Raw genomic sequence first — 24,913 nt, forward strand, 5'->3', positions numbered from 1 at the left:
GAATTCATAGCCCGAGTGTGTTGTAGTGCCAGCGGAAATTGGAGAATATGCTCCACATTTTGTTGTGTGTTGGTAAAACTCACAGTTTACATCACACAGGTATGGAGCAGCTGCTCAATATGGGACAAGCATATGTAAGAGGATCTTTATTAGTAGGGAATATGATACAGCCCTCCTGTGTCCTGTAGAGAACATTCAGCTATAAATGTTTCTTCACTGTTGTAAATAGAAAACTTTAGTAAAGTAACTTAGCTTTAATTTAGCTTTTTCTAACTGTTAAACCTGCTTATTTGATTGTTTTACTTGTGTTGGTGTAGGCTGTGTGAAACACAAAGATATCCTTAATTAATAGGATATTTTGTCTTGGGTTTTTTAGGTATGCAGGTCTAGTACATTTTGTGTTTAACTGACTTGTTACTTCAATGAAAATATTTTCTCTTGTTCAGAATTAAAATGCTTTCTGTGGGGACTTCTGATGCCAGGACTCTTTTGAAGACCTTGTTTGTTGCATGGTTTAAAGGAAGATGATGATGTTAGTGAATTTGGAGCATCCTTCAGGAGGCTGGTGACCCTTCTGTCAGTGTGTGTGCTGTCATGGACAACTTCAAAAGGTAAAGGCGGTATTTTTGTGACTCTTTCAAATTAGCACTCTCATGGAAGAAGCACTGGGTTAAGTTCAGATTAACACTCCGAAAGCTCATTCTTTTCACTCTTAAAACCATTTACAATATTATTTTAAGAAAGTAAAACCATTTAGAACGGTTTTAAGAAGCTGTATCTTCACAGTGGGAGGGTGTATCTTCAGATATGCTTTCAAAGTTGTTTACAGCAAGAGCCAAATTTCATTTCATACTTGAATTCATTTCCCTGAGTCAGTGCAATTTTTTTTTCTCTTAATAAATCTCTGAAGATAATGCTTATTTTGACCATTAGTTTTTTTGTTGCTTGAGGGCTGGTTTTGGCTAATATTTCTTCATAGTCTTCTCTTTTTTTAAACAAAAAATAAAGGGGAAGTAAGGTGAAAAGTAAGTGCGAAGCCATGCTTAGTAGCTTCCAACTAAACAATTGTCTTACAATAAAATACAATAATTTATTAATATTTTAGTAGCAGTACTTTGTTTAAGAGGATATTTAAAAGTGCACAATTTGCTTTCTAAGAATGCTGTATCTGCTCATCTGTGTTTATTCATTCTGTTTTATCAGCTCTTTTTCAAAACACCACAGGCAGTTAATGCACCTTATAAAGGACTCCTGACTTTTTACATCTTCCTAAGTCCTATCTAGATGTCACCAGTGTTTCCCATGTTAACAGTTCTGAGCATGTTTTACTACATGTGCCTTCGGCGCCGAGCTAGGACAGCGACAAGAGGAGAAATGAACAGTCGGAGGGCTATTGAATCGAACACCCGAGCCTTACCTATCAATGTTGAAATAGTTCAGTATGCCAAAGAAGTGTTGGATTTCAGCTCTCACTATGGCAGTGAAAACAGCATGTCGTATACCATGTGGAATTTAGCAGGTATTCCCAACGTGTACCCTAGTTCTGGTGACTTTACCCAGACTGCTGTCTTTCGAACTTACGGGACCTGGTGGGATCATTGCCCAAGCGCTCGGCTGCCTTTCAAGAGGACACCGTCCACCTTCTGTAGCCAAGACTATGTGGAACTTGCTTTTGAAGAACCAGTTTATCCCACTGCAGTGCACATTCTGGAAACCTATCATCCTGGAGCTGTAGTCAGGATTTTGGCATGCTCTGCAAATCCCTACTCACAAAATCCACCAGCTGAAGTAAGGTAATTTTTTTCTCCTTTATGCTTTCCTGTAAGATGTTAAATGCCACAAATAGGGCTGTTTAGTGAACCTTACTTCCTAGTATTTATCATAGTTTTGTATCTGACCCACTAAAATTTTCTTTATTTTTTCATGTTTTTAGAACTGTGGTGGCTCGTTTTGATAGCAACTTCAGAGATGTGGATGTTTTGTAGGAATTAATGCATCCCCTAATATCAAATTTAATTTGTGTAATGATAGTTTTGGTGTTGGAATTTTTATGGGCAATAATTACTATGTCTGTATAAAGCACTACTTTTGAAATGGTAGGTCTGAGCTCTTCCTCCAGTACGAAGAGGAAATTGTGTAAAAGAGGCTGAGGATTTATGGTTGCTGTATCATCCTGCTTCAAGTAGCCATAGACTCTTTCTTCTCTGCATGCTTTACCTTGCATGTATAGTACAATCAGGCACTGTAACTATTTGTATGGAAATGAAGCTGAAACCAGAAGCACAGAACACTCAGACAAAAGGTGCCATTTGTCTGATCTTTATTTTTTGGTCTGATCAAAGGGTGTGAGCTGCACTTTCTTTTTACACTCACTTCAGCTAAAAGAAGCAGATTTGATGCTCTTGGTTTTCCTTATACTAGGAAGTCTTGATGAAATTCCAGTTGCAGGATCAGGAGTGTGGTAACCTGGGGAATGGTAAGATAGTAAAGAAAAAACACTGTGTATGAGGTAAGAAGCTCTTAGTGTGGAGGTGATGAAATAGAAATGGAAGGAGAAAGAGAGCAGGTCAAAGCACATGGCGGGGAAAACTGGGAAAAACTGCCAGTGTATGCAACTGAAATATTCCATATCAAAAAGAGATTAAATGATACCAAAGATATAAAGGAAGGCAGAGCTGATAGAAGAAATACTTAACAAAATGTATCCTGCAAAAATTAGTATGCGAACAAATACTATATTGCTATGATATACACACTTTGGTGGTATAAACAGTGCTAGTATGGATGTTGGGTGATTTTTTTTTTTCCAGACTTACCTTTGACAGATGCAGCTAAAAAAGTGTATTTTTGAGTCTAACTTAGTATCCCTTTCTTCCTAATACTAGGCCATTGATGTTCATTCAAAAACCCTTGGAAAATCAGGTGTCATGGTTTATTTTCAAAATTCCCGACTAATATATTTTGTATGATTCTGTCATCTACTGTGGTTCAGTGCAGTTGCTTGTTTTACAGGTCAAATGAGAATATGTTGTATAGCTCTAAAGTAAACATCTGAATTCAAGGAACAGTGATAGGTCAAAGTAATAATGATAGGCCACCTAACTTTAGAAGTATGAGAGTATTTGGCACTGTAATACAGAACTTATTTACAGAATGGTATGTGGTGAAGGCAGCTTTAGGACTTTTAAATTCAAAACCTAATGTGAATTGACTTTTGGGCAATTACTCTGTGAACTTTCATTTTTCTTTTTTATTTTATCATATAGATTTTACTTCTTTATGATGGAGCACAGAAAGGAGCAAAGGTCAAGAAATGTTAAGTGAAGGACCTATTTAAATAAGTGCACAAAAAAAGTTGTTCAGAGAATTAAAAGGAGATGAAGTGAAAATACTAATATAAAACTTTGGGGTATGTGCTTTATGACTTCTCTTGGGGTGTGGTCTGAGTGAAAGCTCAGATGCCCTTCCTCGTAATAGAAGATTAAGTTTCTGTAGAATATGGCTTTTTAGTTTGCAGGCAAGAATCCCTTCTGTCCTGCCTACATAGGTTAACAGCATTTCTGGTTAGAAAAAGGTTGTCTCAGGCATCCTTGGAAACAGTTGTCTGTGCTGCCTCTTCCGTACTTATTAGTCTTGATGCTAGAGAAGTGTTAGAGCGACCTGTTTTTTTTCTGTTGGCTTACCTTTCCTCAGCAAGACTTGTCTGTTAAGAGCTGCACATTTGGTTTGTTTCCTTTCTTCTAAAGGAGGCAAATGTCTTATGTATGGTGTCTTGAAGGGAAGATGTAGGAAGCCTTTCTCCACATGAGCTACACAATATTTTTTCTCTGTTCATTTGCTCACCTTTATAGGGGAATCTGAAGAGTTGCAGGAGTGCAGTCTCTTTTCTGCTTTTGTTCGTGGTCCCTTGTTTTGACTTGCAAAAATTCTCTGAGATACCAGCCAAGAATTCTTTTTTTAAAGATGAAATGCTGTTATAATCTCAGGTGATTCCTCGTTTAACTGATGTTTTGGTCTTGAAGCACTGCCATGCTATTTTCTTCTGTTAAAAAAGGCCATGACCTACTTACTGAAAAGGCACTTAGAACCTTGTTTTTCTCTTCTGACTATTTTGATACTTGGTTTTCAATCACCTTATTACCAAAGAAACCTTTCAGTGCTGCTTTGTTTTATCAGCTGTATCTGTTTCTGAACACCAGTGTAGAAAGGGCAGGTCGTCAGCAAAGTTCTTTTTCACCAGTTCTTACTTTTGATATACAAAGAAGGCCAAACTAGCAGTGAAGTCAAAACTGTTAAGAGGAAAAAGTCTGTTCAGACTTGCTTAAATGTTATGTTTAGTTGATTATATTGCTCCAACTAGGTAATTTTTTTTTTTTTGGCTAGTATTTAAAACAGCTCATTCAAAACTTTGCTGTGTGCAAAAACTTCTAGGCTACAAGAGTCTCTGTAAGGAGCCTAGTGTATCAGAGTTCTTGCTCAAGAGAATTTTATGTATTCTTAAAAAATGGCTAACATTCACATATTTAGTCAATATATTACTCACTTTATGCTTCAGTTGCATGAAAGAACAACTCATGCAGGTGTTCAGAAAATGGTCTTTGGTCATGTTCCTTCGTTGCTGGTGCACGGAGTACTGCTGTCAGCTTTGTATGATGCTGGTGATCTTTATTCAGAGTGTCTTTAGAGGTGGGGTCAGATCTTCATGGAATGGGAATAAGCATTTACTTCTCAGAGGGCATGTGATTGTTTCTAAGTAATCCTAATGCTTAGAACACAACAGTTAGTTTGAAAGTTTTTTTCCTTATGGTTTAACCAGCATCCAGCAACTGGAGGATCCTCTGTTCTCTCATATCTTTTGCTGCTTTAAACACAGAAGGCATTATATCACTTTTCTCCACATTAAACAATTTTTAAAAATCATAAATATCAGAGAAACTGCTGTTCTACAGCACATGGAAATCTTTTGTGGTTTTGTGCCTGTCATACCTTGGCTGGTGAGAAGTGTTGGTAATTCCTTAAACTATACTAACATTCCATGTACAGATCTGTTGCATGAATTACCTGAGTGCAGAAAACCCAAGAAAAAATTAATAGTCTGAGATTAAGGAAATATTGTAACATAAAGTCTCAGTTTTTATATGGTGAAGAAATCAATCCCTATTCTTGATTGTGTTGTGTTATGATTATTATACTAGTGTGGCCCTGGGACTTTGTACTGTAGTGCACATTCTGTGTTTGTAGGGTTTGGTGACAATGCTGAGTTGTCACCAAGCTTCAGCCACTGGAAGAGGCAGAGCTCTACACACATGTGGTGGGGACAAATGCAGCTGATAGTTCAGCATGAGCTGAACCCAACCAAGAGAGTTTTCTTTGTTTCTCATAGTGTCTTAAATTGATGGGTAAGATACAGCTAGCTTCTGTGTTGAGAAAAATGTTTGCTTTCCTTTTTTTCCCCCCTTTTTTACCTAGAAGTCTTACTCTTGGTGATTCCCTAATGGCTTCTTCGGTGTCAGCCCTTTTGAAAACATTTTGATATTCTTAATAGTTAGCTGTTGTTAGTCTTTGTTTAAATGGGAGTCACCAAGTAAAAAATAATTTTTTCAGAAGTTTTTCAACTTTTTCCTTTTATAAAAATAACTCTGGTTTTTAAGTTTGGAATAGGAAAGAAAAAAATGGTCCCTATTGTCCTGTTGTGGTCTTTTTAAACTTAATTTGATAGTTGTTTTTAAATCATATTAGTCATAGTGACACTGTATATTCATGTGCTTTTACAAAGGCTCAAAATCAGAGATTCCTAACTAGTCTGGAATATGTGGCTATACTTGGGGTGGTATTTCATAGCATATGTCCATACTGCTGTGCAATGATTGCTTCTTCAATAATTAAAGATTATCTTGTGATTAATTTTTTTTGTTTTCTACAGATAAAGTGTGACACTGATTAGGTTTTTTCTCACGGGTGAGATACCATGATCATTTGTCTGGGACCACTTCCATTGTGCCTTGTGTATTCCTGTTGTTTATTTCTATTTAATTTGTTTAGAATCATGTCATTTAGAATTTTGCTAGAAAATTAAGCGTGGCTCAGTATTTCCAAGCTTTGCTGTGTTTGCTGTGTACAAAGTTTCTTTCTGTTTCTGAAAGTCTTAAATCCTGTAGAGGCAGAAGCTGCTACAAACCAGAGGATCAGGCTAATGAAGATGACAAAATAAAATGCTCCCTCTCCTTCCAATGGGAAGATTATTGTATTTAAGCAGCCAGGAGGGATCAAAATGTTGATTAAAAAAAAAAAATCCCCCTTTTAAAAAAAGGGAGTGAAACCAGAAAGGCAGTGTGCTGAATGTAAAATATCATGAGTTCTTGTAGAGAGTGGCATTCAGATGGTTCTTTCACTCTACCTTTTATTCCCTGTGAATCTCAGATGAAAACACCCAAAACACTGCTGATACCATCAACACATTCGAGTGTGATAAGGAACCTTCAGGCCTGTATCTCACCTATGTGTAACACGCAAGTTCTAGACATTTGCATCCTTACTTAAAACTTGTTTTGACATCTTCAGGCAAGCAGCTTTTTCTTGTTCTGATGTCCGTCACAGAAAAATGAATTCTGGATTCATGGAATACAGTCATTTTTGAGAAATGCCTAAAAAGCTCATGTAGACAGAACAGTTACTTGAAGTCCATTCTTCTATTTTAAGTGTCCTGAGCATTCTTGGAGTCCTGTCTGCTGTCTCTGGTATTTCAGAATTGATCTCTTGGTAGAAATTAAAATTTGCTGTGTATTTTCCCACAATAATTAGACTGCCGTGAGCTCTGCTTATTAGCTTAATCTGAATGATTCTTAAATTGTGCTTATGATCTTCCCAGTCTTCCCTGCCTTTATGAGCTCACAGCTGAGGTCAGTGGTACACTTTCCAGGTTGGGTTGAACTAGTGTGCTGAAGCATCCCTGGCGTGTTTGCAGGCAGGAGATGTTTTCCTGTAGGTAATCTACAGATTGTTGCTCTTTGCAGTGCAGTTGCTTGGCTAAGAGCAGCATATAATTGTTGCAGAAGCTGCATTTTCATCAAAGGTGCTGCATTTTCATCAAGGTGCATTTCCATCAAATATTCTCTGAGCTTCCTTATGTTCTCCTTGTTTGTCTATCTGGAACTCTCCCTTCTTTTGGCTTTTAACTCAGCTATTAGTGTCTTGAGACAAGGCATTTATTGAATTCCTTGCAGTGTTTTTTTTTACTTTCTACACCTATCTTGATTTGACAATACAAGAAACCTCAGCAATTGCAAGCAAAGTTTAATCTTGTATTGCTGGAGAGAAATCTGATTACTTTTCCTAGAAGCCCTTTTTCCAAAGACTGTCTTATTACATATATTTCTTCAGAAGTAACCAGGTCTTCATCTTAGCCATTAAAAACCTTTCCAACAGCATTAGGTCAAAAAAAAAAATTAAGCAAGCATTAACTATATGCTCTCGTTTGACACAGACCTTACCAGTATGATTCTCAGCCTAGAAATCACTAGACTGTATTTTCTTTCATGGTGAAGGAAAGGAAATGGGATTTTTTTTTTTTTTAACCACATAGGTGTACGGAGTCTTTAGTATCAGAGAAAATTGAGTTTCTGTCTGTCTTCATGAGACAGAAATTTAATAGGAAAACTGAGTCCATTAAGGCTGAATGGAGAAACTCACTTAATGTCCTCTTTTTCTTCAATGACTAGAGAAAATAATGCAGGCATTGCTGACTCTTATTCAGGCTTTGCCTGGCACTCCTTGTTGGAAATACTGAGGCTTTCTAGCACATTGCTGATGAAACCTTCTTAGCAAAGTGTTCTCATTGTGACATCTTTGATCAGCTGTTACTGTATATCTGCAAGACTGGAGGACAAATAATGTACAACCTGCATTCATTTGATTCTACTTGATTTTTTGAGAGCTACCTAATTAACTTGGGATATGGGGCAGGCAGAAACCTTTTGACTTCTTTAAAGGTTTATTAGGGTTCAGTTTCTCTTTGTTTTGGGTTAAATAGTTTATTGGGCATCGTAAGCTTGGAACAAATGGCAGGCAACCTTATTTGGGAAACTGATTTTGATATATATCCCCAAACCAGGACTGACTGCAATAATGCCTTTCTTAGGAAAGATTTTTAAATGGATTACCGTAATAAAAGAATGTTCCAGAACAGAATGAAGTTCCTGCTGAAGCCTCTTGGAAATTTAGACTTTTTAGATCCCATTGTGAATTCTTCACTCCCATTCAGATTACATGCAGCCCATTTAAGTATCACAGTGGTGATCGTAGAGGAGGAGATGACTTCCATTTGCAGCTATGGGTTAAGAGCAAGCCTACACATGGGAAGGATTTACCAGCCCTGACACAGAGCAATTGCTATTGTCTGTTCTTGTGTGTGGTGCCACCACAGCAGAGAACGTCATCAAATCAACCTGGCAGACTTGAGGTTTTCCAGACAAACCAAGAGCTAATTCCTTTGAAGTTTGGTGGGCTGTTGATAAAAAATAGACAGTATGACAGGGACAGTGGAAAATTGTCACCAATTTTGTTGTTCATCAGCATTTGGTATGTAATGTGGAGTTTCACAAGATTGTGAAGTCATGCTCCATGTCTTCCAGTTTCTCTAGTTCATTACAAAGACTGGAAACTGGATACTGCTTGCTAGAGTTGGTTGTTGCACTGCAATTGGATGAACCCAGATCTCCAGATGCATTATTTTTTTCCAGAGCTCTGCTGCTGCTAGATAATCCTCTCTCCAGGGTACAAAAGGAGAAGTCAATAACAGACACATTCTGCTAGAAGTTGATGGTCCAATATGTGTCAGATTAATGATAAAATAGCCTTGAGTTCCCTAAGGATACTTGAGCGGGTATATGGAAGTGTCTAAGCAAAATGTCAGATGGTGATCTGGATGTGTTCAAGGAAGGTCATGTGCATTGCCAGCATTAAGTATTTGCTTAGAGAATCGACCTATGTGAGAGGGTGTGACAGTGGGACTACAGCTGTTACTTTGCCATGAGTTGGCATTCATTTTGTAAATTAATGAAATCTTTCCTTAATATTATGTCTCTCTTATGAAAACTGTTAATTTTAGGCTAGAGCTGTCCACTCTCCTACGTTAGTACTTTGATATGCCATATGCCCACTAGTCTTGTATGTTTGTTTTTAGTTCATTACTTTTTTTTTTCTCCTTTGGACATAAGAGTTCTGCAAGTCTCCCATTCCACTATAAGGTACTTGGAGAGCAGCATGATGTAGGATAGGAAAATTTATCTGTGCATACCTGAAAATGTCTGTTGTGAAATGGAAGTTTCAGCCTATATGGATTAATTTTCTTGATTTTCCTACTAGCAAATATCAAACTTCTCAACCTTACTTATGCTGTGTGCAGTGTTTTAATGAAAATCCCTACATTTGTTTTACTTTCTGTTATGATGGAAAAAGTTTAAGCATTTGGTTCTGAAAGTAAAGCATGACTGATTTTATTTTTTTATTAATATTTCCCCTCTTATCCCCACAAGTGTTCTGCAGTAGGTACCAGTGTCGAGCAATACTTGTAAGTTCAAAGTAGTGGTATCTAGTAGGGAAAGCCAAGATGCTGAGGTACTGAGGAGCAGATAGAGTGCTTCTGAGATTCATGTGACAGGACAAGTACTCTGAGAGAAAACCTTGAAGCTGGGACTAGGGTGATCAGAAGGAGATGGAGCACATGTGGAAGTATCTGGATTAGTATTGAGGTAAGCATATTGCCAAAGGGAATAGCAGTAGTAACTGCTGGAGGCTTTCTTCCTTAAGAATTAACTGGACTTGAAGGAGGAAAAATATGGGCATCAGTGACAGAGGGATCTCCATTCACTGCATGAGGACCCATGCAGATGTAAACAGCATGTTTCTGTTTTGAGGCCTTTAGGCAGGTTTGGGAGTGCTGAAGATCTAAGGAATGTAAGATTTGGTTCTTCCAGATTACTCAGTTGGCAGCAAGTTTCCCTGTCACTTACTGGAGGAGATTTGAGGTGTGTCTGTGAAAGTAAGGATGTACATATGGTAGTTCTGTGCATGCCCTGGACTTCTGTCACTGGACCAAAGAGGAGAAAGTTTGGAAATTCTGATGTCTTTTGCGAAGGACCCTTTCAAAAATGACTTGAAGATTCTACTTTCTTTGCTAATTTGTCAGTGAATGACTTGTAAAAGGAACATTTTGCTTCCCATGACAGATAAGCAAAGTAAAATTTAATTTTTTTTTAGTGACTTGTAATACTGTAATTTGGACAGGCTTGATGTTAAAGAGTCTGAGCAGTGGGGTTTTTCTCTTTTGTTTTGTAGGAAATGAGAGGTCAGATGACTCTGTTTGGGTTACATGGCAAGACTGTTCCTTGTGTACTTAAACTAACATTGTGAAGACATCAGTAATCCATTTGTTTCGATTACCTTACCTGTGAGATGTGAGAAAAGCTTGAGCACAGATAACACTAACACAAGTGACTATGAGTCTACAGCTTGTTTTGTTATTTAACAATGCGAAGAAAATATGCTAAGGTCATGAATTAGTGTGTCCTGTTAAATTCATCCCTAAATTCATCCATTTATCAAATCTAGGGAAAACACAGATTTCATAAATCATCTTTTCAGCCATGTTTCTTGCCCGTTAAATACTTCTGACAGAAGATGCTGCTGTCTTACTGTGCTCAGGAATTGCTTTAGTAACTTGATTTTAATTCCTGTACTGTATGTGTGTCCTTTTTTTTTTCACAGATGGGAAATACTTTGGTCTGAGGCACCTACAAAGGTGAATGGTCCTCAGGCTCGGCAGTTCACACCTTGTATCAAACAGATAAACTTTCCCACAAACTTAATCCGACTGGAAGTGAACAGCTCTCTTCTGGACTATTACACTGAATTGGATGCAGTAGTACTACATGGTGTGAAAGAGAGGCCTGTGCTTTCACTTAAGACTTCAATGATTGATATGAATGATATAGATGAAGATGAGGATGAAGAAAAGTTTGGCTGTGGAATGGACACCCTTAATAAACAGTTCAGCATTGTTACCCTCAGGGAATGGCCAACTAATGGATATTTTGATAAACTGCCTTATGAGGTAAGAAAAGGATGTTTATGCTCATTAATTGTAATTGTCAAAATTACAAAATGTAATCACAATTGTCTTGATCATTAAGGGTGCAAAGGTGCTTTACAGGGTTTTGGTCAGGATAGTTGCTTTTTCTCAGTTCCTTGCATTCCTTGTGAATCTCCTGCACTTACTGTTTAGGTATGCCTGAATTCTGTAAGTCTGTTTGCTTACGTGGGTGGATGTTAGGTATTTGCATAGTTATTGCACTCTTCTCAAGAATCTGTGCATTCACACACAGTTTTTACACCAGTTATTCTAGCTCTTGAACTTAGAAGCTTTTAGCAGTTTCCCGATAGGATTTTAGTCCTCATGCTTGACAAAGAAAATATACAGAAGATATATGAAAAGATTCAGTCAACACCTGGAAGTGGAAATAGTTTGTAATAGGCTAAAAGTTTGTTTTCCTGTTCCCTGTCTTACAAAACTTACAGAGCTTTGTTCTTGAAAGTTCCATAATATTTTTATATTATTATTAAATGAGCCTTTTCCATCCAGCTAAGTTGTGAACTGTGGTGCAGGTAAAGTATCGTATAGCTGGACTTCTGCACACTGTCTTCTTTTTATGCTTGCTACTTTCTGTTCTATCATTAGCAGAGAAAACAGTTGTGAATAAACTCCTTTCAGATCCCCTGACAGTTGCAAGTGTGCTCAGAGTCTGTAGATCAGTATTTTCTTTCCTCTAATTTCCAGTATAATGAAGTTGTGGAATATGATTGTTGAATACCATGTGCCAGCCAGGCAATTCTCAGTGGGCTGTAGCTGTTTATGGAGGCTGGTACCTTGATTGGAGTAAGAATTGAGAGATGAAACAATTACCTTCACCTCTCCTGAAACAAACTGCTGGCACATAGTAGAAAGGAGCCTTTACTTACTGGTCAGACCTTTGGACTTGGTCAGAGACAAGATTGTTCCTGCTCTTCAGTGTGCTGCAGTCTGGCAGAGGCAGCAAGTGTTCATTTCCTGTGGTAACTCAGCAAATATTCAGAGTGCTTGTGGCTTTAACCAGACTTGCTTTGGAAAGGGAAGGGAGTGTGGTGAGGTGCTGCCACTGATGGAAGGGTGCCTGCAGAAATACCTGATCTAATCAAATAGTATTTTGGTCTTACCACATCTTTTGACTCAAGTACCCCAGTTTGACACATGAAGGCCATGGCTGGGTGACCATGTACCCTAGTAGCCTGCAGAAATTTTCTGTGCTTGTAAAGAGGAAAGAGTGAGGAAGAGAATGTAACATTTCTTACCTGTCTTCTCTTGAAACTTCTCTTGAAACCAAACCTCTTGAGTTTGGTTTGGGATTTTTTTGTTGTTGATGCAGTGGAATAATAAATGAGGTAGTGGTGGGGTGTTTTTGTTTGTTTGGTTGGTTTTTTTGGGTTTTTTTGATTGTTTGTTTGGTTTTTCCCTGGAGTCCACATAGTGTTTAATATATTTTACTGTTGGTGCTTACATAGCAGTACTGAAGTAAAGAAAGTACTTTGCATATTTGTTTGAAAGTTTGAAAACATGTTGGTCTAAGTAATTCAAAGAAATTATTGTAGATAAAGCTTTATTTAAATACAGGAATTTTTCTTGTTTGAAAAGGCCGGATAAATTGACTTCTAGTATAGTAGAATATCAGGGGGATTAATCAATCTCTTTTCTGTTCCATGTGATCACAGAATCATGAAGGTTGGAAAAGACCTCCAAGATCATTGAATCCAACCATAAATGGTTGATTACACATACTAAAATTTTAATTTAGAAAGTATTTGTGTAGTCTTGTTATTCCTATGAACTTCTGTCTCCATGTACTTTATTGTGTTTTTCTGCTCTCCTGTTTGTCTACCAGCTTCCTTTTTTATCCATTTTTTAGCATGTTTGGGTTCATGAATAAATTTACATGGTCTGTCAATACCAAGAACATTTTTTTTCTTCTGCTTTGATTTAAAGAAACTAAAAATATGGGTGGAATATTCATCAGAGAACTATAAAAGACTATTTCTGGACTGGTTTTGTGACAGCAGAAGTCCCAGTTTCCTACTTTGTAGTCCAGCTGGAAGGGTTGGGCATCAGAACAACAAAAATGTTTTCCTTGGTACTGTGACAGTTTTTTATCACACTGGATATGGGAGCAGTACTCTGCATGCTGTATTTAAGGCTGACAAATGTCAGATTTTTATGGGAAGTGTTCAAACTATGGATGAAGTAAGGCGATTGCCGACTCCTTCCAGTTTTGATTGATATATTACATGAAAAATTGTATCTTTTCTGTAGGTGTATATTGATTGTCAATGTGTAACTGTCCTAAGTCTTCGTGCACATGCCTATTCCTTATTTGAGCTGTTTGAAGCTTTTTCATACTACCCTCTGTAATTCACAAAATACACAAGCTGAATTGGTTGTGCTAAGTAGACAGTAGTTCCTCCAGCCTTTTTTTTTTGCCATTGTTGTCTTTCTGAAACTTCCATAGACTATCCTTTCATAGAGTCTAATGTTCTTGAAAATGGCATTAGGAATGGCTTGCTGCATTCTGAGCTCTAAAGACATTGTAAAATTGCTTCTGTCTAAAAAAGAGAAAAATGCTCAACTTCCCAGGGTACAGACTTCTGTAGAAGAAAGTGTAAATTTTTGAATGACCTAGGTGAGAGAGTTTTCCTTCCCTAATCTTGGATGGTGTTAACCAGCCCTTAGTAGCCGTGAAGTACTTGTACTATCTCTTCTCCAGAACTACCTTAAAACTGAGGAAGGATTTTAGAGGAGACACTTCATGTCCTTGTCTTTCTTCCCAGTTCATTGACTAGCTCGTGCTGCTTGTAAAGTGGTAGGAGTAAGGCCTTAGTCTTAGTTGGCTTTGCAGGAATACTTGAGGCCTGAAGAAATTCAAAGCTTTTGGGAAAGCTGAGGAATACCTGCCACAGCATACATGTTGTGCAGTTTGAGACTCACCAAGATGTGCTGGCTACTAAAAACCCAGCTTATTTTTCTCCAGAAAGGAGAGTCAGGACACTCTGCATGCTCCAGTCCAAAGTATAGATTTTATAAAAAATTTGGTATAGAAAGATATGAATGACATCTTTGTCATTCCTTGAAGCTGATTTTTCAAAAACTGCCTACAAGATTTATGAGCTGTTGGTGTCTACTGGTGTTCACATGCACTATCAAATGTGTGTGCATTTGCTGGTGCAAGTCACGCTGTTGTAGAACCAGAGATGTGTGTTTTCTTAAACTATGGTGAGAAATGTCAAAAGCCCTAGAATACCTTCTTTCTGCCTTCTCTCTTTGCCTCTTTGTGCACATATCCTTCGTCCTTTACCTGAGCATGTTTTAATATCAGTTCTAATTAAATGGATTCTAAGCTGTAGCTCCTCTAGCTGCAGAGTAAAAAAATTGCAAGTCGTTCATTTGTTTGTTTCTGAATGAGTGGTTTGCATAGGCCAGTGTATTTTTTTATTGGAAAACAATTTCATCTTCATGTGCAAGAACTGAAAAAGGGAATTTGTAGAAAGTACAGCTATTGTAGGTTTGACCAGCATCCACGCATTCTTTTCTGAGCAAACCAAGTTGTGCATTATTGTGCTCTACCATAAGTAGTGTTTTATTAGGTACAAATGGTTGTTCCTTGCTGTTACTCAGCAAAAAAGCTTAAAAAAGTTAGATAAACTTTTGGTTCAATAAGTATTATTAGAAACTACACCATTGGTAAAGTTTTGCCCCCTCTACTGAAGAGTGGAAATTCTTTCTGGTCTTATAAGCAAACTTTGCAGTGGGTGAGATGCTTTTTGTTTGTTTGTTTGTTTTTTCTTTTTTTTAAGATGTTATATTTTTTAGTTGTTAGTTCAAAAAATATGCATGTATGTGAGATGCTGTAATCAGGGACTACCATGATCTTAAAAATATGGACTGGGTATGAATCAGGATCCTTTTTGTGCTCAGCGCACAATGATTTTGTGTACTATTGCTTGTTGAGTTGTGGGGAATTATGATTTGGAAACCTTTGGTTTTGGAGGTGTTCATTGCAGTTGGCATTGATCTTGCCACATGTTTAAGGCTGGCATGTGCCATGTTTGCCCTGGAAATGGGAGAGGGAGTACTTTTGTACTTTTAGTCCATCATAGCCTAAAAAGGCAATCAGTGTTGTAAATTATATTTTGTTTTCCTCTTTCTATTGGTTTTTCTAATTAACTTTGTTTTTACTGATTGATTTATAAGAAAGTGTGAAATAATAATGATTGTCATAATTTTTCATAAAAGCACAGTAAAAACTGTTGTTTGTGAGAAACTGCATAATGAAATTAGCTTTCAAAGAGGATACTCAGTTCTGTAGCATTCTTGGAATCACCACAAGCACAGCATAGCTGTGTACAGCACATCATGTCACATACTCATTATGGTGTCAAATTGTACTTTATGCTAGGATACATAGACATAAAAAGCATGTTCCTGACAGACACCACACTCCAGGCTAATGGTGATTAATGGTTATTAGCCTGCATGTTTTGAACTTGTTATTTTTGTTTAACCAAAAGCCAGGAAAAAAGCACTTTATAATACAATGTCATAGGAGTGACATTTTGTTGTGTGTTTTCATTCTAGGTATTATGAAGTAATATAATTTCAGTAAAAAATAAAGATGGATTTTTTTGATTGAGACATAAGAGATTTCACCTCAGGTGTGGAAAGACATCCTGCGTGTTACAAAACACTCACTGAAGTCATCAATTAGTGTAAAGGCACATTGTTCAGTCATTTATAGTTTCATTCACCATTCTCTGTATTGCTCAGAAGTTACAAAATAACTTTTTTCTCATTGAAAGAAATTTGTGTTACTTTGCTTTTATCAGATGTTATTATGTTACATTAATTGTAGACATAAATTCTGCTGATTGTGCAGCCTCTGCTGAGCTTTCAGCTCTAGAAAGCTTAGTAAGTAACCATGGGAGAAAAATCGGAGGGAAAAGGCATTAATAAATTAGATATTTAGCTGACTTATGTAGTGTGGATTAGCTGAAAGTTTGCAAAATAGTTTGAAGCTGTCTTTCAGAATATCGAAAATTATTTCAAGTGGACTCAGATACAGAAATGGCCTCAGAAAAATAGGTATATGTTTAGGTATCTGCTATTAGAATGACAAACAAAACTGTTTTAGACAAGTTTAAAGCTTAATTATGGGACTGAGCTGAGCAAAAATCAAGCTACTAACTTGGGATTATGTCTTTGTTAGCTCCTAGTTATTTTGGATATTCTAGGTTCCAAAATGTCAACAAGTTCTTAAATGTCAGTTGGGTGCAAACTTTTCTGATTATAATATAACTGCAGTTATTATATTTGTGCGTGTGTATATATATATAATTATATAATGCTGTTACATTGAAATGTCTGTGCAGGTCCTCTGCATCAATCTGAGTAAGAGTTCCAGACACCTGCAGAGACAAAAGCCTGGGCTATTTTTAGGGAAAAGGACAAGCAAGAAGAGGAGAACACGAAAGGCTTGAAATCAAGCAGGAAAAAAGCTGGAGTGTATCAAACACTGTATTTTTGCATTGCAGTTGAACTAAAAGTTTTTAAGAGACGTAGATCTTGTTGGAAATCTAAATACTAAATCTGGAGCTGAGTAGGAAGTAACATTCTCCATTTTGCAGGAAGTTGAATTGTTTTGTTGTTCCAAAAATGAAGGGGGGAGGTGGAAAGTAGCTGCATAATAAACTGGTGCATTGGAAGTACAATCTGTTTGGATCTCAAAAAAGCTCCATTTTCATTTTACGTCACAGATTTTATTCTGATTTTTGGCGGATTTGTCTTATGAATCCTTCTAAGACATTAAAATGAAACATGTTGGTATTTGTGAAGGTCCACAGGATTCTCTTCAGTTTAAGTTGATTTGTGAGTTGTTGTGGTTTTGTAATTTACACTGATTGATTTCAGCGAGTTACTGTTTCCCACTCTGCTTGAAAACAGTCAATTTTAGTTATATAACTTGAGTGCAGGTACTTATATCTGCTAGAGACAGCTCTGGTAAAGTAAACATTAATTTTTAGATTTCACTTTTCGTGTGCATTTTCTCTCAGTTCCTAAGCCAAAGGAAATTTATTTATTTTGTTGGGCATTTTTGTTATTTCCTAAAGCGAGTATTTATGTCTGTGTGCATGTTGATCTTTCCTTAGAAAGGAAAACAGAGTGTGATAGGAAGGAAGGAATATTTCTTACCTTCAGAGTGTGACATAAGTCATTACAAAAGCATTTACAGTGATGGCAGTCAGAAAGGCTGGTGATTATTCTGAAGCTGAGATGATTCAACTGATACAGTTAAAAAGGGGTTTTTGCCTTTCAGATTTGACTCTGGTGTAGAACAAAAATGCTCTCGAGGTATTACAGCAATGAAGAGGTTGTAAAAGGAGATCTCATCATGTTGAATTTTTTACCTGGTTGCATAGTCCAGAGGAGAGGATATAATATGGAAGACAAAACAGTAATTTTTAAAGCAGAGAGAAGAGGAATAAATCTGAAATTGGTTCAGGGTGTGGGAAAACTGGGACATGGTATGGTTTTTTCATGTACTTTGCAAATATTTCCCATCTTAAAAACCAAATATGGAGAGGAAGGAGGATGCCAGTTCTGTTTTCTGCTCAGTGAAAGAGCAGACTTAGTGAAAGGACATATATAAACAGAGTGTTTACATATATATCACTGTTTAAATTAGCATGGGTAAAGAAATTTCTAATTTGAAAGCTTCCTGTCCCTTTCATATGCTGGTCTGCTTTTTCCTTTCTTGTTTAGCATGTTGTCAAATTGAGAAGCCAGTGCAGTTCTATTTAATAGTTAACTTCTCAAATAAATCATTGATTACTTTTACTTAAAAGGTTTTACTTTCTTTGAAGTTAGAACATATTTTCTTATTCCTTTGCAGTTTTCCCTTAATGTTTTAAGTGCCATATGACCATCTGTGACTTTTTTTTCCTGTTTTTAATGTAGCTCATCCAGTTGATTTTGAGTCACCTTACAGTACCAGACCTGTGTAGACTAGCACAAACTTGTAAGCTACTGTATCAACACTGCTGTGATCCTCTACAATACATTCATCTCAGTTTACAACCTTACTGGGCGAGGATTAATGACACATCCCTGGAGTACCTACAGTCTCGCTGCACTCTCATCCAGTGGCTGAATTTATCTTGGACTGGAAACAGGGGAGCCATCTCTGTTTCTGGATTTAGCAGGTCAGTGTTAAATGTACAGAAATGTTTTGACAAGCTCTGTTTGCAGAGCTGCTGCATGGTAGTTTCACTAAGTATTTGAAACTTTGTTAAAAGGCAAGAAATGTCTTGGATTTACTATAAAGGGTGTGATTGCTATGACGTAGAGAAAAGGAGCAGCTAAAACAGTAAGAGATACTAAGTATAGCAGCAGAAGTCCATTGCAATCTGTACAGTCTGCATGTTACAAGCTGCTTGTGACTGAAAGACTTCTTCCAGGGGGAGCAGTGTTTTGCTTTCTTCTGGGCTTCTGAAACACTCCGCTAGAACTGAGCTGTCAAAAATCCATCTCGCAAGGAAAATGTTTGTGGTTGTTCTTTGTACAGATGAGTCATCAGTAGGACTGTATTAGAATGGCTGCAGTAATAAACTGATTGCATGCTCACATGGTATGAGCAGAGTAATCACTGGAGTCCAATGTAAATGCAAATATTTTCATAAAAATGATTTAAAACATTAGCCCTGTTGGAAAACAGGGGGGTTGCATGTGCATATTCCAATGAGCTGAAAATATGGCTGTGCTGTAGGTCATTAAAATAGCAAATTTGCAGGGATTCTTCTCTGTATAACAGCCATGTTCTCTGCTTTCTTAAGATATCATTTCTTGCTTCTTTGCTCATTTGCATTAGTTAAACAGCTTCTATCAATGCATTTCATTTAAGCAAAAGTTGCTGCTTCAACTAAAGGGTAATCAGCAATGGCAAGTGAAAGCAGAAACTGACTGATAAGAAACAGAAATGTTTAATATATCTGAAAAAGTTGTCTTAACTCTCATTTGTTTTCTGAATAAAAAGTTTAAATCAAGTGTGCAGACATTTTCTTTCCTTTCATGCCTAAATTCCTTACCTGAGGAAGTAAAATATTTTGAAGAAATACGTTGTCAAGATGGGAATGTCACTTCTGTTTTTCCAGACCCTCCAGTATAATGCAATAACCCTATGCTTATTTGTGCTTATTGGTAGAAAGAGAAAATAGACATTGGCTAGTTGTTGAATTGGGTACAAAAATTTCTCCTAAATTTGGATTTCATGTTAGATACGTTATGCAGAGGATAAATGCACATGCTTTAATTGAGAATTCAGCTCTGAAATCATGAAGTGCCTTGTTTTCTGATGCTTAGCTATTAAGTCTGTCTTTTGAAAACGTAACATACGTGCATCTTTGTGGCAACTTTCTTTCATTTCCATTAATTCTTTTTTTTCTAGCATCCAGTACTGCTAAAAATCCTTTTAGTCTTGGAAGAAATTAATGCCAAATTCAGACTTATAAACTTTACGGTTCTGGCATTTCTGAATTCCACTTAGTTGAAAATGACTTTATTATTACTAATTTTTTTTTGCTTCAGTGCTGAACTACAAGTAACATTTATATGTATACAGCATTTTTAAATAATAAATATTCATTTTTTGACTATTAATAATCTGTGAGTAAATATTTTCAGTGTATATTTGTTTTAAGGGATTATATTTCTTTGTAACAAAGGGGAAAAAAGTTTTTTGACACTGATGCAATTCTGAAGTTATCTTAGTTTTAGGAAAAAATATTTCTCGGAAGAGATGAATGCAGTCTGGGAATGGGAGATGCAGTTCAGTTGTAAATTTTAGAAGCAAAGTTATAAGCTAAATAATTTTCATGTCTAAACTGTGCTTATTTTCCCTTCTGACACAAAAGTTCTCCACTGTAACTAGGTCTGGCTTTAAACATTTTTCTACTGCAGAAAAAATTTTGCAACTCTTTGTTCTGTAAAAGTCTTTTATAGTAAAATTTCCCCAACACTTTTTCTTTTGACAATCTTTACCAGCATATTTGTCAAATTTGCTGGCCTCCAGGAGAGGAAAATTTGCTGCTCATTTGCTATGAAAGTATCTACTAATAGAGGAGACTTACTAGAACAAGAGTTTCTTTTCAAAAGCATTAATCTAACTCTTGTTGAAAAAGGAGCTTCCTGGTAAGAGAGATTTGTTCCTTGACAGAAAAATCTGTCAATAAATGCTTTAGTTCTGTTGCCCTGGTTGTCATTAAGATACCACCAGCCTGGGGATATTACAGCATCCAGGACACATAATCAAGAATTCACACCATTTTTCCTTTGTCCAAAACCAGGACACTTATATTTTTGCATTTTTCTCAGCATTTGGAGTTATTTGGCACTGTTGAATTCAAAACTGGATTTGGTTTAATTCTTACAGTTGTACAGTTTTAAGTTATGATTTTTACAAGTTGGGGTATGTTTAAATGATACTCATGCTTAAATCTTATTTTGGAAAATATCTTTCAAAAATGTTTTTATCTGTAGTTTCTTAAGACAGTCTTAAAACTTAGTAGCTTGTGTAAATTTGTTATTTTACAATGTTCGTATGTGCATGAAATTATTGAAAATAGTAAGAAATTATTGGAAATATATATTTTCTTTTAAAATGTATTAAAGTGAAAAAAATTAAGAGTAATTTAAGAAATGTGACTGGAGCAAATACTGTATTTCATGAGAAGGCAGAATGCTTCAGGCATATGAACATCCTGAGGCAAAGCTGAAGGTATTTTAACTTATTGATAACATCTACTCCTTAGGGCTAGAAATTACTATAATAAATTTTTCATTTCAGCATATAATATAAATTAACTAAACTTTATATTAGATTGGACTAAAAGTGTACAAAAAAGTGAAAGGAGTATCTGAGCAGTTTCGGGAGTCTGAAATGCAAAATGACAGGGAATAAGCAAAGATTTCACAGCAAGCATTACATAAGCAGCACTGCATTTCTTGGCTGTAGAGGTCTGGTGAATCTCTTCATGCCAGGGGGGAATATCAGTGTGGGAGGATAGGACTTAAATAGGAAGAGTGAGGGGAGTTGATTGGAGGTGTACTAAATACTGAGGTGCTGAATAAATGCTCTGAGGTTTAAACAGCTCAAGGACAATGACAGTTTAAAAACAGAGTTCTGCATGCAGGTTTCCTTGGATCACTGGTAATGTCATTAACTTGTTTAAACTCTTCTGCTTTAAATATATGAGGAATTAGGATTTTTATTTATGTCTGACATTTTACACTGTGAAAAAGAATTAATAGTGTTTTATTTTCAGGCTAGTGATGCAGTATTTGCATATCAAGCACATCCAGGAATATTTCTTTAACAGTTTTGTTGTTCATGTTTGAAGGCTTTCATTGGCTTTAGTAGATGTGTGTTTTGACAATGTTCAATTTGGTGAGGCTTTGCTATGAGTCAAACTAGCAGGAAGGTCAGAGAAATTACTGAAATGTGCATCAAATAGTCACAGAAAATAGGAGTAATGTGTGACTTCACAGGGATTCTCAATTTAAAAATCAGGTCTGTCTCTTGCTTTAATTTCCAGAGGTTTTTAGTAAAATTAGGGTTGGCTGTAGCTGAGAGTAAGCTATAATGTTTGTTTTGCATGTTTTTCTTGAAATAGTTTAATCTGTGTTGAGAAAAACACAAGATCAGATACTTAATATTCTTCCTACTTACATGCCATGTTTTAGGATTCGCTTACCAAAAAGGTGTAATACATGCTAGAGTAGAAAATAACATTGTACCAATTAGAATAGCTAGAGCAAGGGAAAGTCACTTAATTTTAAAACCAAATTACCTCCAAAAGTCTCACTCTCAAGCATGAATACTTGCATGCACCAAGACAACCAAGATATGTGTCCAAATCAATTTGTCCAGCATGTGGTCTCACCATCCTGTGCTGCTCCTGTCTTCTATCTCCTAAGCCATGTGCCCTGAGAAACTGTGTGCACAAACGTTCATGATGTTGATGACCTGCTAATCTGACTTCCACCAACACACACCTCTCCACCAGCCCTCATATTGCCATTTGTTCTTTCTCCTGCTTCTACACCTCTGTGTACCCTGTTGTTCTTCACTCATACCAACCTTAACACTTTTGTTACAATTACCCATGCTAAATGCTGCTGCTGCTGTCGTCGTGTAATGTGGCAGTCTCGAAAGGAAAAGCATCACTGTGAATTTAAAAATACATGAACAAGAAGGATATTAAAATGTAATTCCACAAACCATTTTATTAAATGCAAGACTGTAATTGTAAAACAAAAAGTGCTCCGTGAGTGTGTGCAAGTAATCATATAGATAGAACTAAATAAGAAAGAGGGGACCTCAAGATCTTGGAAGTGAAATGAGAAAGAATGAAATCCAAGTAGATTTTGACATTTTTCTTGTCTGGTGGCAGGCTCTGGAAGCAGGAGACCTGAGTAACTGGAGGGAGCATGTAGTTGGCTTGAAGCAAACAGAAATGGTAGTTTTTATAAAATACTGATTCTAGGAGGCTGATACCAAGGAAGGCCTGGCAAATGGGGCAATGTTATATATCTCTCAAGTAGCAGAGGTAACATGCCTAGCGTGGATGCTGATGTTAGGTAACACTACAAGGGAAGGTGCTAAAGAAAAAGTTCTGTCCAACCCTGTGTTATTCACAAATGGAAGTTGCTTACCTTTTCCACCCTCCCCTTTGGATACCAAATTCAAATATATGTCAATGAGTACAAAATCAGTACTGAAGATTTTAACTGAAAAAAGATTTGGTAAAATCAGCATGATAGAAAGCTGTTGTGTTAATTGCACTGAAGGAATATAAAACTAGGTAGCTAATTGTGTTTGTGGAGGATGAATACACGAAAGAGAACAGGACTGTGATCCCTGCTTGTTGGAGAGTTTTCAGTAACTTTAAACTGGGGAGTATAGAGTAAGTGAGGATCATTAAGCTAACTGTGAAGTGTAGGTTCTGGGTCCAGTGCAGTTCCACCAGAAACCACTGAAGCAAATGTGATGTGTTCAGTATCTGCATAAGCACATGTCTAAAGGTATTTTGAGAATTTTGTTTGGGAGGTCTTACATTCTGACATGAAGAGTACTCTCTCTTGTACCTTAGATTTTAATTTTGTCTCATGAGATATGCTTATGATGCAGACATGAATTACAAGATTGGAAATTGTTAGTGGGCTAAGTGACCCTGTGATCATGACGGGTTTAACATCACCATGAGCAAATATCATCCTGCCTGCTAATAAATATGTTTGATGTTTCAGAAAAACTTTACTAGGACTTACTCATTGCCAAAAGCTGAAGGGGTTGAAAATAAGCAGCAGTTCTTGACAGTAGGCAGAAGGTAATGGAAAGTGAGATTCCTTACAACAATTCCCTCCCCCCAGGAAAATAAATCAGCCCCCCCAACCCAAAAACCAAAAAAAGCAAAACTGAATAACTAAAAAGGCTGAAATACTGTTGTCTAGAGTGAGGATAAACTTGAACAGAAAGGCCCAATCCAGTGTCTAGCAAAAGAAATGCACATTATTCTAGGTTGTTTAGTCATATTTTATAATAAACATGAAGGGATGAAGAGAAATCACTTTAGAAATGGTGTGTATAAAATATTGATAATAAAAGGAAAACTAAGCGGATGGATGACTGCAGAACAGAGGAGAGACTGAGAACAGGAACCAGTCAATCCTCAGTGATTAAAGGAGAGGTATGTGAAGAAGTTTTGATTTGGGTAGAAGGTGCTTTTTTGGGTGTTGTTTGTTTTCAAATTAGCTAAATCGAGCCAGTCATTCAGATACTGTTAAGTCTGAGAAGTATGAAGACCATGCCACATTTGTTTTGAAAGCGTGAGAACTCATATTCTACCTTGCCATATGGCTCTACGTGGAGATCCACGTAGAAAGTAGCAAAAACCTCTGTACTGAGCAGTCTGTTTAATGCAAAACAAAGATCACAGTGTCCCCATCATTCAGAGGACTGTGCACTTCTGCCTGATGCTTTCTGCCCTGTGCTGGTTGGTGACTTCCTCAGATTCCTACTTCTGTTCCTGTCCCTCTCTTTCTCATTCTTGTACCCTGCTGCATATACCTTATCCCCCCTTGTTTCTGTTTCATGTCACTTAAATAACCTTTTCCAACAAGGCAGCAAAGCCATGAAGGGCAATGCTTGTTGCTGTCACTGTGTTTGCTCTCTGCCTCTGTTTTTCAAGTGTAATGAGTTTAAATAAAATGTTATGAGGATAATAACTCCTCAAGCTGGTGAGCCTGGAGTTCTTCTCCAAGTCTCGGGGGTTAACTGAGTGTTTCCCTGACCTGGTAATGTTAACTTTTAATAGTCCTAGAAAGAGAAAAGTATTGATCTCTACTAACATTTATAACAGCCAAGCCCTGTTAAATTATATGGCAGTTAAACTAACATCCATTATTATAATGGAGTAATTCATAAAATATTTATTTGTTAGCAAATTAAAAGCTAGAGGTATAATAAGTGGTGACTGACAAAGTTTTATGGAAAATTACCATCATTCAAACAAACCTGATAATTTGTTGATGAAAGAAACTGTGTGAATGTATTGTTAAAGCACTCATTAAATAGAGGAATTGGCTAATTGGTAATCAGCAATGTATCCATATATCTTTACTCTGATTTCCAGGGGATTTCCATCCTGCATTTCTCCATAACAGTGTTGAACTCTATTGCTAGTCTGAAATAGCACTTAAATGTTTAAATACCCGATATTAATT

General features: G+C 36.7%; 1 protein-coding gene across 4 annotated transcripts in view; it reads left to right on the forward strand.

Annotated features, from left to right (window-relative positions):
• The window catches only part of FBXL4 (F-box and leucine rich repeat protein 4), a 64,510-nt gene that overhangs the window by 5,929 nt on the left and 33,668 nt on the right, over positions 1–24,913 (forward strand). For 2 of the 4 annotated variants that reach the window (XM_069011098.1, XM_069011099.1), the window contains exons 2-5: positions 483–611; positions 1,204–1,793; positions 10,765–11,110; positions 18,092–18,336. In XM_069011098.1, coding sequence (XP_068867199.1) covers positions 1,285–1,793; positions 10,765–11,110; positions 18,092–18,336 — 1,100 coding nt within the window. In that variant the 5' untranslated portion in view covers positions 483–611; positions 1,204–1,284. Of the gene's footprint in view, positions 1–403; positions 612–1,203; positions 1,794–10,764; positions 11,111–18,091; positions 18,337–24,913 lie in introns of those variants that run through there. The other 2 variants (XM_069011096.1, XM_069011097.1) reach the window with 2 other exon arrangements.

The sequence above is a fragment of the Aphelocoma coerulescens genome, chromosome 3, assembly GCF_041296385.1.
Source record: "Aphelocoma coerulescens isolate FSJ_1873_10779 chromosome 3, UR_Acoe_1.0, whole genome shotgun sequence".
Lineage (NCBI taxonomy): Eukaryota > Metazoa > Chordata > Aves > Passeriformes > Corvidae > Aphelocoma > Aphelocoma coerulescens.